This window comes from Mytilus californianus, unplaced genomic scaffold (genome assembly GCF_021869535.1).
Source record: "Mytilus californianus isolate M0D057914Y unplaced genomic scaffold, xbMytCali1.0.p SCAF_2, whole genome shotgun sequence".
NCBI lineage: Eukaryota > Metazoa > Mollusca > Bivalvia > Mytilida > Mytilidae > Mytilus > Mytilus californianus.
The window spans coordinates 142072-161354 of record NW_026262668.1 but is presented as its reverse complement, the minus strand read 5'-3'; the positions used below and the strand labels follow the sequence as shown (position 1 = coordinate 161354).

At 31.8% G+C, this 19283-nt stretch overlaps 1 protein-coding gene across 28 annotated transcripts in view; it reads right to left on the bottom strand.

Moving 5' to 3' along the window:
* LOC127729023 (centrosome-associated protein 350-like) overlaps nucleotides 1–19283 on the bottom strand; it is a 149361-nt gene that overhangs the window by 10644 nt on the left and 119434 nt on the right. For all 28 annotated transcript variants that reach the window (XM_052236595.1, XM_052236597.1, XM_052236598.1 and 25 more), the window contains 19 exons: nucleotides 18250–18422; nucleotides 17525–17614; nucleotides 15158–15338; nucleotides 14576–14795; nucleotides 13749–13856; nucleotides 12144–12267; nucleotides 11267–11488; nucleotides 8949–9203; nucleotides 8396–8514; nucleotides 6955–7091; nucleotides 6385–6543; nucleotides 5405–5703; nucleotides 4947–5054; nucleotides 4108–4176; nucleotides 3458–3503; nucleotides 2835–3131; nucleotides 2091–2316; nucleotides 1486–1724; nucleotides 46–221 (listed from right to left, as the gene is read on the bottom strand). In XM_052236595.1, coding sequence (XP_052092555.1) covers nucleotides 46–221; nucleotides 1486–1724; nucleotides 2091–2316; nucleotides 2835–3131; nucleotides 3458–3503; nucleotides 4108–4176; nucleotides 4947–5054; nucleotides 5405–5703; nucleotides 6385–6543; nucleotides 6955–7091; nucleotides 8396–8514; nucleotides 8949–9203; nucleotides 11267–11488; nucleotides 12144–12267; nucleotides 13749–13856; nucleotides 14576–14795; nucleotides 15158–15338; nucleotides 17525–17614; nucleotides 18250–18422 — 3248 coding nt within the window. The remainder of the gene's footprint in view (nucleotides 1–45; nucleotides 222–1485; nucleotides 1725–2090; nucleotides 2317–2834; nucleotides 3132–3457; nucleotides 3504–4107; nucleotides 4177–4946; nucleotides 5055–5404; nucleotides 5704–6384; nucleotides 6544–6954; nucleotides 7092–8395; nucleotides 8515–8948; nucleotides 9204–11266; nucleotides 11489–12143; nucleotides 12268–13748; nucleotides 13857–14575; nucleotides 14796–15157; nucleotides 15339–17524; nucleotides 17615–18249; nucleotides 18423–19283) is intronic.

Here is a 19283-nt window from a genome sequence, read left to right as displayed (position 1 = left end):
TAAATATGATTGTTTATCCTAAATTTCTTAAAGACCGTGTAATACCTCTATTTGTTTCTTTAATGCATCTTCTTTACTTTTCAGTATTTCCCTCTTCCTTCTTTTTCTCTCTCTTTTGAGTCGATCAGCAACTTGTTTTCGATGACGAAGTTCGTCATTCAGGGCTCGTACACGACCTTCGAAATCGCTGAGATCAGACATAGTTTCAGCATAGGATAAATCTATAAAAGTATTAAGTAGAAATGCAGTACTATTCAAGCTTAAATACACAATACAAAAAAGATAGATTGATTGTTGGTTGCTTAACGTCCAGTACAAAAAAGAAAAAAAACATATGGAGGAAGAAACATAACAACAAAACATTAAGGAGAGCATCATATGTTTGTACATGGTTTGCATACGACATTAATTACTGTGGATTCATTTATTTTTGAAGGAACCAGTTTTCATGGTTTAAAGAAATTGTATTTTCGTGGATATTTGATTTCATGGTTTAACAAAATTGTGCCTATGAACCTATAGAAAATTTGTACTTTTAATTTAAATTTAAAATTTGTAGTTCACCTGTACCAGCGAAATACATGTAAATTGGTATCCAACGAATAATAATGAATACTAGGTATGTCCTTTTATACTGAAGAGTGTCCTTCGTAAGTATGTTATATGTTTATCTAATAATATTCATACAATTTCATTGGAAAATTGTTATTTTCACTTTATTAACTATTTCTGTAAATACATAATTTTCTTTCACTTTTGCGTTATGTAGTTAGCAAGTACAAATGAAAAAAAGACAAAGAACTAAGGAAGGGATGGTTTCAAAGATAAATAAACATCTTAAAGTCTAGCAATAAGCTGACCCCCTGTCCCTTGGTTCAGGTACATGTGAATTAACTCCCCTTACCTAACAGTGCTCTGGACCTCGGTGACACATACACCAAATATAGTTGACTTACTGCTCATAGTATCTAATAAACTGACAAAACCACAAAAACTTAACATTTACCAATGAACAATGAAAATTTATAATTTAGCTATAATGAAAGTCAGGGGGAAAAAAATTTGCTCATGAATTTATGCAAAAAAAATTCATGCTAAGTAGGTACAATAACATTTTCATAACGTGTGTCAAACATGAAATGACTGCCTAGTAGACATAAAAATTGATTTCACTTTACAGCTCCTCAGTATAAAGTTCCAAACCAAGTATTATATAATTTTTTGAAATAGAAGCTGAGTAATAAGTAAAGACATTTACAGATGAACTGAAGACCTGACAAAGTCAAAACAGTAAATCACCCTCTTTGGCAATGTGGTTACAATACAATTCTTTGATATTTATGTCAACAAAGCAGATAAAAAGTGAAATTGATATCGCTTATTCACCCATATTTAGATTATTTTCACACACATCCACTGATGACCTGCTTATTCCAAAGTAATGACCTACTTTTACAACAGTTATATCTAATTAAACGAACTAACCTGTGTGTGATATAGATTCCTCTGATTCACTTTCTGAACAGCTCCTGGTTTTACTGAACAAAGAGCGAGGTGAGGAGATATTTCTTCCAGTTAGAGCCCCCATCTGAAAACCACGCTTGTTTAGCTTGTCAAGCGGAGACCGTGGGGACTTTTTACTTTTTGTTTGTTGAACACTGGTGGCATCTTCAAAAGTTTCACTATACTGGCTTTCAATAGTGGCAGAATCTGGTGCCTTTGACCTGTTTAATTACAAAAATATTAGTTACATAAGAAAATGTTTTAATTTTTAAGTGCAATAATAATTTCCAAAAATATTTCAGGTTTGCTTGTTTAATATGCAAACATTATGATAATCTTAGCAGGTACAATACATTAAACATACTTTTTACAGCTGTTCCATTTAAAATTTAATGTAGTTCTGATGATCAAAATGTTGAAAATAGGAGGCAACTCTACAATTTCTGATAGTAATTTCAGTAGAAAAGAAATTGAATCAAAATCATATCAAGCTTATTTAGTTCATGCCTCTTTTTCATAGCAGTTACCTAACATGAATTTAGATTGTCAGCAAACTTTTCATGAATGTAAATTGACAGTAAACTTACTTGCGACTTTTGACAGGAGTAGTTGATTCTGACATACTGTATTCTGTCTTTACTTCCTCTATAATAGAACTTTCACTTTCACTCCTGCCTAATCTCTGTCTTTCTTCTGGAGAACTCTCACTGGCACTGACTGCACGTGGAGTATTAGTTATAGACTCATCCTTCGCCAAACTTATTGCTTCTGAGATAATAGTATCATCCTGTGTTACTGATGGGGGATGAGTTTCTGCAAAATAATAAAACCACAATCACAACAATATTTCTTGAATTATTTTTTTATTCCTATATAACTTGTACAAGAACACACCCACTATATCTTAGGTCTGTGAATGCCCATTTCAGCCTGAATTTTAAGTATTCATATTGTCATCTGATGAGTCACACAGTGAAAAAGTTGATAACTTAAGATATCTTTTATTTTGTGTTGTTGGGTTGCTGTCTTTCAACATTTCCTTAGGTCGACAATACTCAGATACCTAACGGGATGAACTGATTGAAGGAAGAATTACTTACACTCAAATACATGAAGTGGTCAAAATTTGAATAAAAGTCATAACAGGACAAGTAAGTATGTTCATATAGCTAAAACAGTGTAAGATAATGATGAATTTCTGTTAAATCTATTTAGAGCCCAATTTTTCATTTTTGGTACAAAATCTTTATTGGGTATTTCACTACATAAATTCTTAGCATCAAAATTAGCACAATTGTTGGAAACTGAATCAATTGAGTATGAACATTTACCTTTGACCTTTGATGGAGTTTTTGACTTTTCAGGTTCTTTTTCTTTCTTTTTTCCTTTTTCCCCATGATCCCAAACTTTCAATGCTTTCTTCTCTAATTCAAACACAGCTTGTTCTTCCTCATCCAATCGTTTCTTCCAATCTAACAACTCTTTGGCTGATTTCTTTCTCTCTCGTAATCGTTGTTCTCGTTTTGTCAGGTATCTCTCGTCCAGATGAAGTTTCTTCAGTTTATCCAGACTCTTCTCCCCACCAGCAGCTTTTGGTTCGGTGTAAATCTCAGAGTCTGACTTATAATCTGCAAAATCAATTTATTGTATTACTACTTTGACTGATCACATATCAAAGAGTACATAAATTGTAATATAGTATAAACTAATGCACCCTCCTTTTTTGTAGTACCAGTACATGTACTTACCATGCTATAGGTGTTTACGAAGAAAATTTTAACAAATTGATGATATTTAACTGTTTAATGGAATGATGGTGTTAAGACTGATAGACTCTTACTATAAACAGTAGCATGCCATCAAACATTTCTAAACTGAATATTTTCTTTCTCTCATTTCTTGCTAAACTTTGTACTTTCCTAGTTCTGTCTTACCTTTTTTAATTCTTTCTTACCTTTCTTTTGAGATGTTTCGTTATCTGTATCTTTTTCATCTTCATTCTATAAAATGTATAAAATTTTCAATTCTACGTTACTGATCTCAATGAGGGAAATCTGAATATGTTCTGCCAATATTTGATTTGCAAATTGAGCAAAACTTTCTTAATACAGCCAGTACATTGTAAGTTTCCATGTTTGTGTGAGGAATAATAAATTCTTTAATAGAATTCTTTGTAGAACTTTCTTTTTGAAAACTAAAATATTGCAACTCAGATTAAAATCATGTAAGCAAAAGCTGAAACTGAACCCTAGAAATAAGAATTATCACTTATTGAAGATTTTAATGTCTTTTCTGTTTATGAAAACATGCTCTTACCCACAAGTCTACTCTGGATTTATGTTGAAATTTTGCATTATTTCATTAAAAATGAACTTGTATACAGTCAATATATGTATTCAAAATTTGTAAAAACAGTTGTACTTTATCAAAATTTCAAATTAAGTTAAAGAATGTAGATATCACGTAGAGAATAACAATGACATCACGTAGAGAATAACAATGACATCGCGTAGAGAATAACAATGACATCGCGTAGAGAATAACAATGACATCGCGTAGAGAATAACAATGACATCACGTAGAGAATAACAATTAGGTACATACAACATAAAATTCATCTTCTGTGTGGACTTCTGCAGGACGACCTAATCTACCACCCAACTTTTCCTTAGTCTGAAACATAAAATGCATTTCTTGATATTAGAATTTGTAAATGATCTTAAACTACATGTAATTATTCAAGATATTATTTGTATATGATGTAAAAAGAATTTATTTAAGATTGATCGATTGGTTTGTGATTGCTTTACGCCACATCAGCTCAAAAAGGCTATATTGCGGAGAGATTTATTTGAGAAAGAGAAAAATTATTCAGTAAGAAGTTATAAATCAGGATTACTTCCCTTTGAGCAATCCTGGTATTTTTTTTATTTAAATATATTATACTATTTAAGTTGAAAAAAAGCTACTCTTCAAAGTCTGCTAAAACTTGATTATACTTAAAAGATAAACCACTGCTTAATGTCAATTCTCATATCTTCAACATGAAATTACTGCTTAATATCAATGGTTATATCAGAAAACTTTAGTAGATATACATCTCAGTAAATAAGAAAGAATATGCAAAACAGAGTTGCTGGAGTAATAGGATTGAAATTTGGAACTTAATTGTTAGAAGTGGGAAAAGCAAAATAACAATACCCAGTTTCTATATCTCTGTTGAAAAAGAAGATCTACATGCCAAAAAAAAAGATAAAAAGAAACAGAAATACAGAGCTTTATAATAGTAACCTATTTTCCAAAGGAGGATGATGAATAATAAGCCAGAGTGGTAATTAAAAAATCAGGATTATAGGGGAAAACTTTCAACTTCTTACAGGTAAAATAAAATCAGTTTCATGATTTCTAATGCTCAGTAAATTTCTTGAGTTCTCTCCCCTTACTTGTTTAGTTGACTGCCTGAGTCGGCTGATTTCTTCACGCTGCTGTAACAATAATTGTCTCTCTCGGGAAGCAGCTTTGTTCGCCTCTCTCATTCTTTTGATCTCAGCCTGAAATATTCAACATAGTTTGGTGCTTAAAATTATGTACAGTTTTTTTAATTCTCAATTCCAGTATCAAAAGTGTTATTTCAATTTTTTGCCACTGACTTTTGACTTCAAGTGAAAAGGATACTTTTCACTGACAGCTGGATCAAGATAATTTAACAAAATGCAGAAAATAACAGATTGTTTCAAGATACATCCTTTCTAAAGTTCATGTATGAAACTTAAATTAAAAAAGAAGAAAAATGAGATGTTATAACTTTTGTTCCACATGTTAGATAAAACTAATTATCTCTCTAATTTAAAAGTTTTTTAGTTGAATCAGATGTTCCATAAATCTAGTAAATAAATTTTACCTGTTGCTCTTGCAGTTTCATCTTGAGTCCTCTCTGACGCTTTATAATTTGTGGATAGGAATCATCAGCCCCTTTGTTCCTAATTCTTTGTTTTTGTTGTTCTAACCACTCTAATTCAGCTTTGGTTTTCTCTACAAGAGCTTTTTCTCTTAGTTGGAGAAGAGAGGTCTGGTGTTGAGCTCTCATTTCCTCTTCCTTCATAAACTGTTTGACCATTTCTTCTGTAAATTTATTAAAGGAATCTTCTCCCAGAACATATGACCCTAGGTCATCTACCGAAATTCGTGGGGTACTTGGCACTGCAAATATTGTTAACATTTTTATATCGTTACTATTAAAAAGCTTGAAGTATCTAAACCTATATCTTAAATGAGTATTTTTAGAAAATACTCATTAATAAAATTGAGAATGGAAATGGGGAATGTGTCAAAGAGACAACAACCCGACCATAGAGCAGACAACATTAATACATGTTATTAAATTTTAGTTGACACATAGCTTGTTTCTAAAATAAACTTTTTCAGGTATGCTTAAAGTCAAAAGTTTAAGAAAATGTATTATCATGTGTGTATGCCATTTTCAAGCTTGTCAAAAGTCAAAAAATGTTATTTTGTATTTTAGTATATAAATGTAAACTATATTATAAACTGTACTGTAAAATATTTTCATCCCTTAATAGTTAAAGGACAGACCTTCCAACAAGCTTGAGAAAAAGCTTGATTTCCCATTCCAGTTGATATTTTTCAACGATTTTTTGTTTGATTTTTTTCTATGATGAGGGCCTCAGGGAAGATTAGTTATACAATGTATAACTAAATGTGTAACCCTCTTAAAATAAAGAATAGTTGTTGATGAGGGGAATAAAAATCGTTTATGGCAAATAATCTATAAACATGTTGAACAAATTACTAGTTACCAAGTCCATTTATACCAGTGGTTTGAATATATTTTAAGATTTTCTGATTGCAAACTTTCCTTACCTGAACCTTCATCTGATGTGACAGACATATTATCAAGGTGATGTTTTTTGGCACGTTTACGATGACTTTCTGACGGTAAAATGGCCTTGAATGATTTCTCTTCAATTTCATCTTCTGTCATTGTGTCATCAAAATTAATAGAGTATTCATCACCAGATGCTGTAAAAATAAATGAGTATTCAAGACTGATTCACGTCCTGGAGATTACAGAGTGTGTATTTAAATAGATTGAGTCAGAAAGCTTAATTTTGCTTCTATTTCTAAACATAAAATAATTAAAAAGATTTTTTTTATGCATTTTACTTATGTTTTGAGTATTTCTTCCGCATAATCTAAATAAATTTATATCATCATTTAAGATTCCACTCATGCCAAATCTAATGAGTGAGTTACCGTCATTATTGCACGTCTGTTCCTATATCTTACCACACCAATACTATTCTGTCTCATCTTAATATTTCTCCAAAAATATTTTCACATTCAAAAACTTGTTCCTAGACTCATAACTGCTAAAAGACCTAATAAAGAAACTATTTTGACAATTATAACCTTGCTATTCTTATTGCCCACCTTGAGATATATCTTCTAATATACTCTCAGATTTTGACTCATCTTTTGCATCAGCACCACTGACAGATATGATGGATGAGTCACTGTCACGACCTTTCTGTGTATCGCTGGCTGTCTTTACATTACTAGACACACTCCTGAAAATGTCATCAGTTTAACTATTTCAATGTTTAACAAATTTACAATACTTTTCAATATCAAAATCCAAGGATAAATTGATATATTTATACAATTTTTTCAGTCAAAGCATTGTAATCTTGAACTGATAGATTCACTAAAGATTCAGCAACTCTTTTCACTAAAAATCTTACAATTTAAATCAGATGTAAAATGCCAAATGTGGAGCAGGATCTGCTTACTTTTTTCAGAGCACACGAGATCACCACTAATTTTAGTGGGGTTTGTGTTGCTCAGTCTTTAGTTTTCTATGTTGTGTTCCATGTGCTGTTGTTCATTTTTTGCCATGGCGTTGTCAGTTCGTTATCGAATTACGAGTTTGATTATCCCTTTGTTATCTTTTGCCCCTCTAATACACTGAAATGTTTATGATTTAAAATAAAATACTTGTAAGATTTTTTGTGAAAACAGCCACATATTCAAAAGCTAATGCTGATTCAGTTTCCTTTTTCAATTTCAATGATCATCTTCCAAATATAAAAGAGAAATACAATTAAATAGAGCTCCATGATTATCGCTACTGTGGATTCATTATTATTCGTTGGATACCAATTTTCGTGGATTTCGTGGGTACAGGTGAACCACGAATTTAAAGGTTCAACAAAAATTTCTATAGGTTTGTATGCAGACTTTGGCAAAACCATGAAATTAAATATCCACAAAAATACAGGCATTCCTCAATCCACGAAAATACAGGCATTCCTCAATCCACGAAAATAAATGAATCCACAGTATGTTCTCAAATTTTTTTTTGATCTTTTTTTGTGATCATTTTAATATCACACTACTTGAGTGATATGAGTTTTTCTCAGTCAAGAACAAGAATGAGTACACAGATGCCCCACTGGCACTATCATTTTCTATGTTCAGTGGACCGTGAAATTGGGGTCAAAACTCTAATTTGGCATTAAAATTAGAAAGATTATATCATAGGGAGCATGTGTACTAAGTTTCAAGTTGATTGGAATTCAACTTCATCAAAAACTACCTTGACCAAAAACTTTAACCTGAAGCGGGACAGACGGACGAACAAACAGATGCACAGACCGAAAAACATAATGTCCATAAATGGGGCATAAAAAGAGAACGTATGTTGTCATGAGCCTACATCATTGATGTTAACAGCAATAAACAGATCATCAATAGTCAATGGTTTTCAAACTCAAGGATGTTCCTGTCACCCCTCAATGAGATTGTACCTCCCCTCTCATTTGAAAAATCATCAATAATTAATGAATATATTTTTGACTGTATGATATCTCACCTTGATGATGTATAAGATGTTTTTGTTTTCTCACTATATGAGGGTGCTGTTTTCAGTGATGTTTTTTCACTATAAGACCTGGCAGAGTCTGGTCCCCTGTAATCACTGCTTGACTGATTCTGCAATACAAGGAAAATAATGCTTTGTTATTATCTTTATTTTACTCTTTGAATAATATATTCTAAGACTTAAAAACAATTCTGATTAACATTGGCAGACAGACATTTGGAAATACCATTCAATTAGTCAAACCTTTTTTGCAAAAAACTTGAAAGGCAAAATAAAAAGACTGTTCACAAACCAAAAATGCTTAAAAATTATACCCAGCTGGTAACATTTTTTAAAATGTTTTTGCAAACATTTTTTTTCAATTTGGTATTATTTGCACTGGTTTTTGCTTTACAAGATAGAAAATAAAAAGTCTCCATCACAATTTAGTGTTTTGTAAAAATTTCATGACAAAACAATTTTACCTACCTTACTACCCTATTTTTTTTCTGCCAGGTGGCAGGGAACATGTATATATATATATATTTATATTATTTGGCCTTACCTGTTTAACAGCACGTTTGGGTCTGATGTTATCACTATTGTCCAGTTTATTGTTATTGTTGTACTTTGCGCTAGGCTCTGCTTCCTTACCATCCCCCCGTACCCTCATCATGACATCTTTAGCATTCTGTGATGCTTCTTTACTTCTTTGTTTGGCCTCCTCCATTTTTTTTTCTATTCTAGCTGCCTCTTGCTTTTCTTTTTGAACCTTAATTTCCAAAAGTTTCATGTCCCTTTCATGAGTTTGCTGTCGAGCCTATAAGAAATAATTGATAATTGACATTTTCATACTATTTTTTTAATGCAATTTTACAAATCAGAAATATCATAACGAATCAAAGTTTAAACTCATACAGACCAAAGCAAGTCTACAAAAGGAAAACATTTATTTATGGCCTAAGTTAAAAATCTAGAGTGCATAACAATGCATTTGTACAGACCTACAAATGTAAAGTGAACACAAATCAAAGTGCTTGTTAGCACTGAAAGGTAAAGATTGATTTGATTTTGCAGAATGAACATAAAATTAAACAATGCGTTGTATGAGCCTCGTTGTAGCAAGGAACACATTTAGGCAATATTTTGAATTGGAATTATCTTCTTAGGTCAATAATTGTAACTGAACTAATTTTTAGAACTGATAGATTCACATACATGACATACCATGCTTAAGTTATTTTCAATAAAATAGTTTTATTGACAAATGTGATAATACGCAAACACGTCATTTTGAAACTTTAATATCTGAGTATTTAGGTGTTATACCACCAAATCACAGTACGTCACATCCAGTTTTATACTTAAAAGGGTAAAAAAAAATATTCCCTTGAATTTGACAGTTGTAGGAAATTAACCCTGAATTTCATTGCAGAAAAAAAATTCTGAGTCATAAACATATATCTTGGGTGTTTCAAAGCACCATTCTTTTTTTATTTGCTGTTCCTATAAAATATTTTGGAAACTTCAGGTGACATGGTTACTAAAGCTTGTTAACAGAAAGATAAACTGTTAACACAGAGATATGTCTCGCCTATTTGTTATTTTGATAATGCAAATGTTGAAATTAAAATAGCAATACTTTATTAATATGTAAGTTATGCAAATATTCAAAGTCAATGAACCATGACTGAAGGTACAGGGCTAAACAATCTCCATGGAAATGAGATGTGCCAATGCTAATACAACTGTATATCATTTACCTACCACTAGTGGTTCCCCATAAACTGACCTAAACACAAACTAATTCATGTGAACTAAGCAAGTTTCAAGTCAATAGACCATGGCTGAGTGGGCGGGCCAAATAATCTCCATGGAAATGAGATATGCCAACACTTATACAACTGCTTACCAAATATCACTGACCTAATCTCAAACTAATACATGTGAACTAAGCAGAAGTTTCAAAGTCAATAGACCATGACTGAGGGGATGGGGCCAAATAATCTCCATGGAAATGAGATATGCCAATGCTTATACAACTGCATACCAAATATCATTGACCTACCACTAGTGGTTCCCCATAAACTGACCTAATCACAAACTAATACATGTAAACTAAGCAAAGTTTAAAAGTCAATAGACCATGACTGAGGGGGTGGGGCCAAATAATCTCCATGGTAATGAGATGTGCCAATGCTAATACAACTACATACCAAATATCATTGACCTACCACTAGTGGTTCACCATAAACTAGACCTAATCACAAACTAATGCATTGTTGACGACGCCGCCACCGCCGGAAACAGCATACCTATGTCTTGCTTTATACTCCGTCAAGGCGAGACAAAAGGTGTGAAAATTTGATTGGCTTACTTCCGGTGATTATCTTATAAGCAATGAAATGTTATTTGAAATTTTCACTGTAGTACTGGACAGGATAAAACTTTACTCATGCCAAGTATTTCTTTATTTGAAACAAAGATAAATTCTGCACAATTGTTTGAAAAATGCCAATTTAACAAAGACTAATAGGGGAACATCAATGGCGGTATTACTCCCTTTAACATTGACTACGCATGACATGTTCATTAATAAGATCTACATAATGTTCACCTAACTGCATAATGTTGTTTGTGCTCTTTATAGACGAGGCCTGGAAAATATAGCTATCATGTCATTGGCAATAGGGTTTTGATGCATTTCTAGCAATCTTTACCCCAAAAACTAAAGTTTTGAGCAATTCTCACTTTCATCAAAACCATGAGTGCATGTCCTCCTGCAATACCCTTTTTACTTTATCAGCAGAGTCAAAAGACCCCTTGAGGGGTTAAAATCACACTTATCATACTCAATGAGACCACTGAACATTTCATAACTACCTTCAACATCTGAGCAAGTGAAACAGTTTCCTGTTGTGCCATAGAGACAGCTCTTGTCCTCTCCACCCCTGTCAACTGTCGCATGGACTCTTCCATACTCTCTAACTGGTTCAGTTCAGAATAGAACTTGCTCTCTAATGTGTCGGGTGAGTATCGTAATGAGGCTTTAGGTGTCGAGTTGTCATCATCTGGTACAACATGTGGGTAACGTCTGTCTGGTTCCTATTAACAAGAAAATTTTAATTGATGCAAATTGTCTGTAGTTAAGAGAAAAAAAATCTTTTTTTTGTGTTTTATATTCATTCTATTTTCTTTATCCAAAAAAAGATGGAAAAAAACAAGAACCATACTTTGTTGTACTTGACATACTTTCCTGCATCATTCTTATCTGAATTTATAAAATATATGTATTAACTCATAATACATTTATCATCTGAGACTGAGACCTCTACCTACCATTAAAAATTAAAATGTGTTTCTTCCCCTCCAAGGTAGATTCAAATGCAATTCAGGTAAAAGAAATTGATAATAAAACATATTATTGCTATTTTACGAAATTTTCCTTTGATCTTACTGACTGATAATTTCCTATCTCAGCACAGTAGTGTGATATGAAAAATTATTGCTAGAAACTAAGGGCACACGTGGCCGTTGTTAATGAAATTAACAACGTCCTCGTAGGTAAAATAGCAATAAACAGATTATCATTGGACATCTCATCTCGATTACTTTTCTCACTTTCGCCCTACCGGCTCAAGTGACAATATCAATCTCGTTGAGATGACCAACGATAACCTATAATTATTTATGACTTTACATTTCAGACAGACAGATCGTTTCAGAAACGAGATACAAAAGTCATTAATACAAAACAAACCTCTATTCTAGAGAAGTCTTCTATACTTGAGGTATCTGTATCTGTATCAGCAGAATGTCTTTGACTAGGTTTGGAATGAGATAAAACTGAAGCTTTTTCAGGCTTACTTCTGTCATCTTTACTCCTGTAAAAAAATAAATACATGTGAGACTTTATCAGATAGATTGTTGTTTAACATCTAGTGGAGAATATTACATGCAAATCAGGTTGAGAACCTGTTGATATGTCAAAATAATGTTTTGTTCTAGACCAACACACTGAGTCAGATTTTTAAAATTCTAGTTAAAAAGGTATTAACAGTAAACAGGAAGAAATATAACCTTTCCCAGTCACATTATTCTGATTCTGAGCCAAAAGACTTTATCGGTAAAACAAAAAAAATGTATAATCTATGATACAAAATGTAACGTATACTTCTGGAAAACACTTCCTAGCTTCAATGATGAAATTAACTTAAAGGTTATAATACTCTTCGATTATGTAAATTCAGAAATTGAGGTTTTATGAAATATTAATAATACAAAGACATGCATCACCTTAATGAAAATTCACACAACATTATCAATTATCACAAATTTGATCAAGAATTGACAGTCAGTAATATGTACAGTAATTTGAATTATTTAGGGAAAATGATATACTTCTTTGTCAACAAAGAAAAAGTTTATAATCTTTATGAGCTATGGGCTGTCAAACATATAATGTACCCAGAAAAAGTTACATTAAATTGTTGCTAAAGATTGCTATACTCTCAGCCTTATACAAACTCAACAGTTATTAGATTGTTCCTCTGTTTCAGAGTTCCTTAAATTTCTGATACTCAATACCCATATTTAATTCATTAAAAAAATAAAATTTCATTTCTACAGGCTATTTTATAAGTCTAACCATATGAAGTATTATATATAGACAAAAAAAGGGTACACTGTGGATTCAGTTATTTACGTGGAACCAATTTTCATGGATTGAGAAAAATTGTATTTTTGTGGATATTTGATTTTGTGGTTTTGCCAAAGTCTGCATACAAGCCTACAGAAAATTTTTATTTTTGAACATTTAAATTTGTTGTTCTCCTGTAACCACAAAATCTACGAAATTTGGTATCCAACAAATAACAAGCATTGAGTTTTGCATGGCAATACATAGTCCCCTACTGGTCAAAAATTCATTGTATTGGAACAAAATGCTAACTTGATCTATAACTTGTCATGGTGTAAACTATATACCAATTATCAAATCAATATCTTCAAGCATGATGAAAAAAGTGAGAAAAACTGATTATTTGTGTGAATTTTCTAAGTCCAAGGACCATAACTCTGCACAAAATCATCAGACCAGAACAAAACTCGAACTTGATCTGTAACTTGTCATGATTAAACAATACACCACATATCAAATCAATATATTCAAGCATGAAGAAAAAAAGTGTGGAAAACTGATTTGCCGTACTGACGGATGGACAGACAGACAGACAGAGAGACGGAGTGCAAACCTAAAGTCCCCTTCAACTTGGTTGGTAGGGGACTAATAATGAATGTACAGTATATTCTGCTGCAATAAACTGTCACAAGAAGATTTGAATAAAAACCCGCACGAGTTACTTACAACTCAAACTGACGAGAATAGGAAACTTCTTGGAATGTATCATCGTGTTCACTATCAGATGGTAGTGGTTTAAAGCTCACTGAAGTCTTTGGTCTGGTGTCTTCATTTCTGCAAACAAATTGTAGTTGGTAAAGATCTTATGTTTGAAACTTAGGGTAATCCCTAAGCACAATATAACGTTTACAGTTTACCATTGAAAATTATAATGAAATAGGTCTATATTTTGTATAAATGACAAATGTCTGATCAGCACATAAAATATATTTATATTTCTCTAATTTTTAACTGATGTATCCTTTTTTCACTGAATCTAATTAATATCCTTTTATTCATAACATATGAAAATATTCATAGAATAACTAATTGAAGAATTCAAATAGAGAAAAATATTCAAAGAGTGACCGAACAACACATTAATTCACAAATGCACGTAACGCATGAGTTAATTATCAGTGTTGTTCGGTAATAAGATGAATATTTTTCGTTATTTGAATTCTTTGATCAGTTATTCTTTTTATTACATTGACAAAAGGCTTTTTAATGGAATTAAAGTAGAAAATGTAAGGAACTATATCTTTTTCTACGCATTCACAGTTGCTTTGATGCAACGTCATTGACAACGTCTTGACAACACCTACTGTTGTATGACGACAGAGGGGTGAAATAACCGAATTTATTTCACTTGTGAAATTAGCGATTTTTATTTCACTTGGAAATCACGGTAATTCATTGCAAGCAATGTAATAAAAAGAAATATTCAAAAGTATTATAAAACCCCTGATCAACAACCTGAAAATCAAAACAAAGACAAAATGTAGTCATATTACCTTGATTTAACACTATGATGTACTGATACTTTAAGACTTTCACTCCTCAAACCAAAGCCAGGACTATGAGTTCTAGCACCAACTCCTGGACTTCTGTTTCTAGGCAGGCTATTTTGTGTGGACCTAATCTTTGGAGCTGTATGTTGTGAGGTAACCTGTTCCTTTCTATACTCCTCTTCCATTTTCTTTGGTTCTGTTGAATATCCTTGTCGTTGTTTGTCTGGAAGTATAGATTTTAACATAGATAATTGCAGAATGAATTTAAAGGATAACTCAGAAAAAAAGAAATTGTGTTCAAGATTTATATCTACATACATCTTCATCTTGAACATTATCCATGTGCAACAATATCAGAAATGTTCAATAAAAACATTTCATTGTTTGAATAAAAGTACCAAACAAAATGTTGACTCTCAACGATTTTATAGGCACATATAAAATGATACAGAGATTAATTGAATGACCAAAAACATATTCATGAAAAAGTAGAAAATTATACTTAAAAATATTTTCATACAAAATAGATACTTTTGAATAATTTCAACTGACAGCTCATATCACTAATAAATATGTATCAAGTACCTTGATTTCGTTGATGCCTAGCAAATACGTTGAAGACATTATCTGGATCTGGCCTAGGTTCCTCCCATGAATATTTTCCTCCTCTGTGTTGTGTTGAAGGACGTGGTATGACCATTTCTGTAGGACCTTGGTGCCGATGTCCACCAGCATGAAAATCTCTTTCTCGTAACCCTGAGCCAACCTGCAAAATGAGATTTAGAATTTAACTATAAATTACTTTTTAAGACCTGAAATGATTTTCTACATATCTAAGCATTAAATTTGCATTTTAAATTTGAAAAATTAAACTTAAGTGGATAAAAGACAACAATTAAGATGTCTAAGATAATAACATGTTTATTGGTTATTTTCTGATCCTAAGCTATGCTTACAAGGATCTGAATATGCTCCAGTCTACTTTCTGTTTTAAAGACCTTTCGGGATCCTCTAGTTTTGTCAGATTAATACACAACTTCAAAAAATTTGAAGGCTGAAATTTCATTGGTTGATGTAATAATTACCAGAACAGAAAGTAAAACAGAGTGTTGTCAGATCCTTGTATGCAAAGCTTATACACAGGAATAATCAGATGGGTGTGTTGACAGTATTGTTTTACCAGCATCAATTAGGAATTTGACAGTTTCAAATTTTGTTCTAACTGGTTTTGATTCAAGTAACCATTGACATGGCATTTGCAACTCTAGTTCTGCTAAATAAAATATAGTACCAAAATATAAAACTTTTATTCATTAAGTTGTTTTTATTGATGAAAAATTTAAATATTAATTTTACAAATATGCTTATTGATGAAAAGTTTAAATATTCAGTTTACAAGTATTTCCCATCCCTCAAGTTATGAAAATTGTGCATCTGTCTAGTTAATGCTTTATAACAGTTATGAAAGACAATAAACAACCCAATAACCTCAAGATGATTTTTGAAATTACATTTATCTGAACATCAATAATTAATATATTCATTTTGGATGTTGCATTTAGCAGCAAATATATAATCAAAACATCTATTTATTTCCTATGAATATTAATTTCAAATTAGGAACGAAGAGGTAAAATAAAACATTTATTCAATAGTTCGTGAAGGAAATAAGATCATGTGGGAGCCCTCGAGCAATGAATATGCATATTCATGACATCATTCACTAAACTAAATGACTTATTGAAATCTCATGAGATAATGTGTTAACAAATTCCTATCAAAAGAAGTCAGCCAAAGTATATGCACCATTTAATTTAACTATCTGTTTAATCAATAGAAAGTAAAATGGGTGTATGATGAGCAGAAGTAATTTCTTAAATAAAGATCCAATTTTCATCTTGCAAACAATCACACTGTTTTTGTCATGAATTTTCATTTTAATGTGACACAAAAATAATGAAATTTTACCACTCAAATAGCATAAAGCCATGTGAAGTTATCACTGTTTCATATCACTGCTTCATTCTTGATGGAACAATATTAACAAAGTTAATTATTCCCATTCTTTGTCCTTGTTTTTTTCTCTCATTATTATTCATAGCTTTCATTTTTTGGTGATTATCTATAATGTTGAAATATTTAACAAAGAAATTTAATTTAGTAAAATGAAAATATGATTTTTCTTTAATAAATGGGTTTTTTATGAAAGGATCTAAACATTTTGAGCTTATGCATTTATCATTAGTACTTAAATTTTGAGTATCAGTAAAAGATGTTTTTCCAGTAAGCACAAATGATTCTGCAAATTACACCCATGACCTAATAAACTTTACTAACTTCTTGGATCATTATTCAAATGTTCAAATAGAATTTCACACAATAACAATTGTTTTTATGTTATTTGTTGAAAATCAACAGATGACCCAGGGATTACAAGAAGCTATTGTGGAATCACTTACTTTCGTGGGCACCAATTTTTTGTGGATTGAAGAAAAATCATATTTTTGTGGATATTTGATTTCATGGTTTTGTTAAAGTCTACGAAATTTAACATTTAAATTCAGGGTTCACCTATACCCACAAAAATTGGCATTCCATGAATAATGACGAATTCACAGTATTTAAAGGTGGTGCTCCTTGTTGTTATTCTGACAACCATTCATGAATTTTTTATTTTATGAGAGAAATTATTCTCATTTAGTAGTATTTTGTAAAATTTTGAAACACTGAATATTGAAGTTTAAAGTTCATAAAGTTATAATTATGATTTTATCTGCCTCATGACGAAAATGAACCCTCCAAAATATGAGCTGATTTTTTTTTAGCTGTTTATATATGTTGTTTTTCCACTTGAATCAAGTATAGACATCTCTGATAGTGGAGAAAACCTTTGCCCTTCAATTCTACCGTTTACACTTAATATATTAAGAGTAAATGTATTCTAAGACATACCAATCTCTGATTAGACAAAAGTGAATTTTCAGAATCTTCTGTTAAAGTGATCTCACTGAATGTTGACGTCTCTGTTATTGACGATTCATCCTGAAAGACAAATCATTCATATATATATATATCAGGATATAGTGGCTTGAATCAAAGTTTCCCCTCAAGTTAGGAAAAATATATCAAAGATAAACAAGTTTCCTTCATTTGTACGGAAAGAAACAAAACTGTCCTTGCCTTATTATGCTGAGCAAACTGCTTTGGATAGTTTGACCGCTATCCGTGGATAGTTTGACCGCTATCAGAAACCAACTTCTTCAATCAACATGTAAAATATATTCATTCTGATTGAATTTCAATTTTTAACTGTAATAAGACACTTCACAATCATTTTTAAAAGTTTATTTTTCAGTAAATCTTGTCTCAAGTACTTTTCACTCAGAATGAATTTGAATATAAGCAAAATAAGCTGTGTAAAGCAAGAATTTTTATTTTTCCATATATATTTGGTATGGTTTCCATTCATTTGATGTGTTGGATCTTTTGATTTTGCCGTTTGATGGGAAACTTTCCGTTTTGAATTTTCCTTGGAGTTCGGTATTTTTGCTATTTTACCTTTTTCAATCATTCTGGTCAGAGTAAATCTTTCACAGGAAAGAACATACAAATAATCTTTCAGCTTCTGTTGGAGAGAAAAAAAAAGTTTGAAATCTAATAGTAATTTAGCAACCTACCTCGTCTTGTCCAGCACGTCTGATGTGACCCCCAACAGTTTGTCCTGATGGAAGTTTCCAACTGTTAAGATTTTGTCGTACTGTATGTCCACGGTATGCAGCTTGGATTCTAATGGCTGCTGCTTCAACAGGGTTGTCATCAGTGTCATTAAATGTGGAATTTCTTTGATTACCTAAAATAACAGGTTGAGTAAGTATAAGTAAGTTGTATATTCATATACAAGGCAAAAAATGTATACCAGCAAAGGCAAGACTGATGCACATTTCACCTTCAGTCTATGTTATAAGTATTTCTAATACGCATAAAACAGGTAAGGGTCAACTTCAATCAGAAAGCAACCCCACAGCCCCAGTTTCTTAAAATTAGACCTTTTATTGTTTTTTCAGCAATGGATGAGCAACCATAGCTGCCACCATATAATTTTTCTGCAATGGATGAACAGCCACAATTGCCACCATTTGTTTTTCAGCAATGGATGAGCAGCCACAGCTACCACCAAATGTTTTTTTCAGCAATGGATGAGCATCTTCAGCTGCCACCATGATTTTTCAGTAATGGATGAGCCGCCAAAGCTGCCATCATATAATTTTTCAGCAATAGATGAGCAGCCAAAGCTGCCACCATATGGTTTTTCAGCAATGGGTGATCAGCCACAGCTGCCTACATATAATTTTTCAGCAATAGATGACCAGCCACAGCTGCCACCATATGATTTTTCACCAATGGATAAACAGCCATATCTGCCACAGTATTGTTTTTCAGCAATGGATGAGTTGCCACCATATAGTTTTCAAGAAAAATGAGCAGCCTCATGATATGGTTAACTTTGAGTTCACCCAAGGTTTTCGTTTGTATTGCTTAATCTTAGTATCTATGTCAAATTTTATCTAAATATAAATGTGTAACTGACATTTGATGAAATTTAATTTTCAAGCAAAAAGAATTTAAATATGAAATTTTCAATATATTATTTTTAAGTAAGCAATAATCACAAGGATAGGTGGTCATAGTTTTCTTAACTAACATTTAGAAT